This window comes from Onychomys torridus, chromosome 12, assembly GCF_903995425.1.
Source record: "Onychomys torridus chromosome 12, mOncTor1.1, whole genome shotgun sequence".
NCBI classification, from domain to species: domain Eukaryota; kingdom Metazoa; phylum Chordata; class Mammalia; order Rodentia; family Cricetidae; genus Onychomys; species Onychomys torridus.
Genome location: NC_050454.1, coordinates 56,990,407 through 56,996,792, shown reverse-complemented (window position 1 = coordinate 56,996,792; position 6,386 = coordinate 56,990,407). Strand labels below are relative to the sequence as shown.

General features: G+C 42.4%; 1 protein-coding gene across 1 annotated transcript; it reads right to left on the bottom strand.

The window, feature by feature from the left end:
- Nucleotides 1-3,890: 3,890 nt before the first annotated feature.
- LOC118593863 (sialic acid-binding Ig-like lectin 9) lies at nt 3,891-5,622 on the bottom strand. The gene is given in 4 exon segments (XM_036203446.1): nt 3,891-4,188; nt 4,252-4,367; nt 4,369-4,423; nt 5,618-5,622. Coding segments are annotated over 4 exon segments (474 nt in total).
- Nucleotides 5,623-6,386: the final 764 nt, after the last annotated feature.

The window sequence follows — 6,386 nt, the reverse complement described above, 5'->3', positions numbered from 1 at the left end:
TCTGTCCATTTGTCATTTGTCTATAGGAAGGCTAATGGTTTTGTGAATTAATATAGCAATTGATGGACAAGCTGGTTGAAAACTGGCACAAGAGGATCCAATAGGGAAAGAGAGGACAATGAGGGAGAATATGTGGGGGGATAGCTAAAGTTAATGGCCATTTGAGGAATTGTTTGAAAATCTACTACACTAAACATTTACAAAAATATATACACATATGAAGATGATCTAAATGAAATTATGACATAACAGGAGAGACAGGGACCCAACTGGACATCTTATTTATTTATTTATATATTTATTTATTATTTTTATTCATTTATTTTTCAATTTATTTTATAATTTAATTTAATTTTACATATCAGCCACAGATTCCCCTGTCCTCCCTCCTCCAGCCCCCAGCTCCCCTCCCCTCAGCCCACCCCCATTCGCATCTCTTCCAGGGCAAGGACTTATCTGGGGATTCAGCTTAGCCTGGTAGATTCAGTCAAGGCAGGTCCAGTCCTCTCCTCCTTTCGCCTAGGCTGAGCAGTGTCCCTGCATAGACCCCTGGTTCCAAACAGCCAGCTAATGCACCAAGGACAGGTCCTGGTCACACTGCCTGGGGGCCTCCCAAACTGTTTAAGTTAATCAACTGTCTCGCTTATCCAGAGGGCCTGATGCAGTTGGGGCCTCCCTATGCTTTTTCCAATCATGGTCTCAACAATTCTCGCTTGTACAATCCCTCTTCTTTCTCAATGATTGGACTCTAGGAGCTCCACCTGGGGTGTGGCCATGGATCTCTACATCCTGTTCCATCAGTCATTAGATGAGAGTTCTAGCATGACAGTTAGGGTGTTTAGCCATCCAATCACCAGAGTAGATCAGTTCAGGCTTTCTCTCGACCATTGCCAGTAGTCTATTGTGGAGATATCTTTGTGGATTTCTGGGGACCTCTCTAGCACTTTGCTTCTTCCTGTTCCCATGGGGTCTTCATTTATCATGGTCTCTTTTTCCTTGTTCTCCCTCTCTGTTCCTGATCCAGCTGGGATCTCCCACTCCCCTAAGCTCTCTTTCCCTCGACCCTTGCCCTTCATTAACCCCCCTGGTGTCCAATTTGCTCATGTAGGTCTCATCCCTTTCTCTGTCATTGGGCAATCCCTGTGTCTTTCTTATGGTCCTGTTTTCTAGGAAGCCCCCTGGAGTTGTGAGTAGCAGTCTAGTCATCCTTTGTTTTACATCTAGTATCCTCCTATGAGTGAGTACATACCATGTTTGTCTTTCTGAGTCTGAGTTACCTCATTCAGGATGATTTTTTCTAGATCCATCCATTTATCTGCAAACCTCATGATGTCATCTTTTTTCTCTGCTGAGTGGTACTCCATTGTGTATATGTACCACATTTTATTTAACCGTTCTTCAGTTAAAGGGCATCTAGGTTGTTTCCAGGTTCTGGCTATTACAAATAATGCTGCTATGAACATAGTTGAGCATGTGTTCTTGTAGTATGATTGAGCATTCCTTGGATATATGTCCAAGAGTGGTATAGCTGGGTCTTGAGGGAGATGGATTCCCAGTTTTCTAAGAAAGTGCCATTTTATTTCCAAAGTGGCTGTACAAGCTTGCATCCCACCAACAGTGGAGGAGAGTTCGCCTTGCTCCACATCCTCTCCAGCATAAGCTGTAACTAGTGTTTTTGATGTTAGCCATTCTGACAGGTATAATATGGTATCTCAGAGTTGTTTTGATTTGCATTTCCCTGATGATTAAAGATGTTGAGCAATTCCTTAAATGTCTTTCAGCCATTTGATCTTCCTCTGTTGAGAATTCTCTGTTTAGCTCTATAGTCCATTTCTTAATTGGACTGTTGGGCATTTTGATGTCTAATTTCTTGAGTTCTTTTTATATTCTGGATATTAGCCCTCTGTCAGATGTGGGGTTGGTGAAGACCTTTCCCCATTCTGTAGGCTGTCATTTATTTTTTGTTTTTTGTTGTTGTTGTTGTTGTTTGTTTGTTTTGTTTTTTGTTTTTTGGTTTTGTTTTGTTTTTTTAAGTTCAATCTCTTTACTGTGGACTTCTGTAAAATCAAACATAGGTTACATACTTTCTATCCAAGAGGGAAGAACCAGGGTACAGTCACAGATCAAAACAAAACTAAGGTCTAGCAGTATAAAGCTCAGTGTCAGACATCTGGGACCCATGATCTGGGCTCCAAAGGGATTGGCAGTGGTACCTCTCTGGCTCTATCACAGCACACAGCTTGTCTCCTAGGTGCAGGTCAGCTCCACTACATGGCTGCTGCTGTCCTCAGTGGTCATCCCATGGTGCTTGCATCTCCAAAACTCTGTAGTCTGCACTGAAACTGGGATGCACATTCACCAGCAGCCTCTCCTGGTCTCTCTTCAGGGACTCTGAACCTGCCATGTGTTGACAAGACTCATCTTCTCTCTATTACCTCTCCATCCTGGGGCTTCTGCTGCAGCTGGGGTTGCACCTCATCAGTGGCCTCTCTGGGCCTCTCTTCATGGATTCCAGTTATACCGCACAGTACCAAGCTTCATCTGCTCTCCATGACCCCTTCATGCCTTTTCAGTACCACCTCAGTGACTCTTACACATGACTTCAGCTGTCAGCAGAAGTTACCAGCATGGCCCCTCTGGAGCACAGTTTCTGTGTGCCAACACTAAAGAAATACTTCCCAGAAGATTTTACCTCAATGATGCTGGTCTCTTCTTAATCACTGATGATTTCTCAGCTTCTGCTGACCAGCATCACTTGTCCCAGTAGATCTGAGACTGAAAAAATTTCACTTCAATGGTGCTGGTCTCTTGTTAATTACAGCTGATTCCACAACTGACCAGAACCACATATTCTTAATTCAAAATATCACACTTCTCCAATGGAGTCTTTGCTTCTTTGGAACTTTAGAAGACAAGCCTCCATTTTTGCACTGCTTTCAGCATTTTCTTCTAAGTTCCTGCAATAGATCATTAAACTCTGAATACTTAGTGACTTTTCTAGCTCAAAGTTCCAAAGTCCTTTCACAATCCTCCTCAAAACATGGTCAGGTCTGTCTGTCAAGCAACACCCTACTCCTGGTACCCATTTTCAGTCTTAGGTTTTCTGTTGCTGTAAGAAACACCATGACCAAAAGCAACTTGAGGAGGAAAGGGTATATTTCACACAACAGTCCATCATCCAGGAAAATCAGATCAGGTACTCAAGGCAGGAACCCGGAGGTGGAACTGATCCTGAGGATTTGGAGAAGTGTTTCTTACTGGCTTGATCAGCTCACTTTCTAATTGCACCCAGAACCACCACTTACTCATATGTTGCATGACACACAATGGGCTGGGCACTCCTGCATGAATCATTAGTTATGAAAATGCACTACCAACTTGCCTACAGACAAATCTTATAGGGTCATTTCCTCAATGGAGTCTCTATTATCAAATAACTTGTTGACAATAAACTAGTCAGGACAGTGTTGGTACGTGCTTCTGCTCTCCCTGGAACTAAAATTACAGGTGCTTGTGAGCTACCTGATGTGGGTGCTGGAAACTGTACTCAGGTCCTCTGCAAGAGAATTGCATGTTCTTAACCTCTGAGCTACCTTTCCAGCCCCTCTTCCATGGTTTCTGATTCAACTTATTGCTTGAGTTCCTGTCCTGCTTTCCTTGGTGATAGGAGCATTCTTTATAGACTTGGGCATGTGAGAGGCAGTATTCAATGTCCAGTTCACTGGTCTTGAGAGAAATATATTCACAAGGGAATTAAGAGAGACTTTGCTTCAGCAGAAACCTCAGAATTGTATGATGGAAAGTCTCTGAAAATCAGCCACAGAGGACACAGTATTCTGGCTAAGACTGATGTTCTTGATGGTTCCTCAATGGGTCCATATCTCTACATACTAGGGAGAGGTTTCCTTCCGAGACGCTGACCTGTGAAAGCTGAGGGACACATAGTGTACTTCTTGCTCTGTCCCCAAGGTGGGATCCTTGGCATGGCTGTGAACCTTTGAGTCCTGCTGTTGACACTGGGAAAGTGACTCAACAGTGGGGCGTGTGTGGCTCATGCTCACTGCAGTCCTGGCTGCTTTCTTTCTGTGTGCCTTCACTATGAAGAAGATGAGGCAGATGGCGATGGAGAGCAGAGCTGTGACACCAGCACCCCTGATGGCTCCCAGAATCACTCCTGAAGCTGATTTTCTTCCTGGGTTCCCTGCTGTCACATGCACAGACACTGGCTTCCCACAGGAACTCTGCTGTTACTTTCTTTGCTGCTTTCCCATGAAGAAGTAGGAACCATTATCACCCCTTTGGGCATCTCTGATATCCAGGGAACAGTTGTTGCTCTGCATGTCCCCTATGAGGTGGAATCGACCCCGGGGTCTCCTTCAGCACTTGCCGTTCTGGGTTGTTTGTGGCCACTGCAGAGTCTTGACTTGTATCAGCCCCTCACCAACTCCTCAACCAAAAAGGCTGAGCTCCTTTCTCCTCCCGCCTTATGTGCTTCTCTCTGCCCAGCCATATCACTTCCTGTCTCAACTTCCTTAGTGCTGGAATCAAAGGTGTGTGCCACCACTGCCTGGCCTCTAAGGCTAACTAGTGGCTGGCTTTGTGTTGCGGTAGTGCCCGCTCTACCACCACCCGTTTACCATGTCCAAGCGAGGGGCTGTGGATCGGAAAACAGAGACAAAAGACACCGGGTCATTCATGCCAGGGGATGCTGAATGCAGTTTGTGTCATTTGGTTTTATTGGCCGTGTCCTTTGCCCTACAAAAACTACTCCATTTCAAGAGGTCCCCTTTATTACTTGTTTCTCTCAGTGTCTGTGCTACTGGTGTTATATTTAGGAAGTGATCTCCGGTGCCAATGGATTCAAGACTGTTTCCTACTTTCTCTTCTACCAGGTTCAGTGTAACTGGATCTATGTTGAGGTCTTTGATACACTTGAACTTAAGTTTTGTGCACGGTGACAGATATGGATCTATTTGCAGCCTTCTATACATTGACATCCAGTTATGCCAGCACCATTTGCTGAAGATGCTTTCTTTTTTCCATTGTACAGTTTGGGCTTCTTTGTCGAAAATTATATATTCATAGGTGTATGGGCTAATGTCAGGGTCTTCAATTCCATACCATTGGTCCACATGTCAGTTTTTATGTCAGTACCAAGCTGATTTAATTACTGTACCTCTATAGTAGAGCTTGAAGTCAGGGATCGTGATGCCTCCAGAGGTTGTTTTATTGTACAGGATTCTTTTGGCTGCTCTAGGTTTTTGTTTGTTTGTTTGTTTTGTTTTTCCATATGAAATTGAGTACTGTTCTTTCCAGGTCTGTGAAGAATGGTGTTGGGATTTTGATGGGGATTGCATTGAATCTGTAGAGTGCTTTTGGTAAGATTGCCATTTTTACTATGTTAATCCGACCTATCCATGAGCATGGGAGATTTTTCCATTTTCTGATATCTTCTTCAATTTCTTTCCTCAGGCTCAAATTACTTTTAAGAGTAAGCCACATGCCCATAGAGAACCTACAGAAAATGAACTCAATGACATCTTTGGAGGTTCTATGCCTCATAATGTTATGTCAGGGTCACTTTTTAAAGTCTTAATGTCCTTTGCTAATGTATTACGGCATTGGTTCTCAATCTACAGGTGATGACCTCTCTGACAAATGTCTATCTCAAAAAATATTTACATTGTGATTCATAACAGTAGCAAAATTACAGTTACAAAAGTAGGCACGAACATAATTTTATGTTTGGGAGTCACCACACTTAAGGTTACCACGAGTTAATGGTCTTAATGGTTGCAGCATGAGGAAGGTTAAGATTCACTCTATTATTGCTTTCAGGTTGAGGGTTGGAATTTTATGGGATTCTTGTGAGTGTGAACATGTGTGCTTGTGTCTATGTGTTGCTCATGTTTTTTCTATGTCCCCTTTCATTGTTTTCTTGTTTGATTTGCCCTATGCCAATTAGCTTGTTTTTGTTTTATCTTATAATTTATTTCAGTATAGTCTTGTAGATGCCTGTGTATTTTCTAACAAGAGACAAGAAGGGTGTAAATCCATATGAGAGTGGAGTTGCTGAGGAAATGGAAGGAGTCATGAAAGGGGAAACAATAACTTGAATATGTTGTATGGGAAAACTCTAGTTACAATAATAAAAAAAATAAGAAGTATTTATAGGCATACAATGTAGGTTAAAAAGTTCATACATTATTTGTTTCAAATTGTGGACTATATTTTAAAATAAACACTCTTAATTTACTTTCCAAGTTTTCTTTTGTTTTGTTTTTTGAGATTGTATTTTAATAACAATGTTTCTCTATTCTCTTTCTACCTTCCAAGCCAAGTCCTCCTCTACACTTGCTTTCAAATTAATTGCTTCTTTTACCATT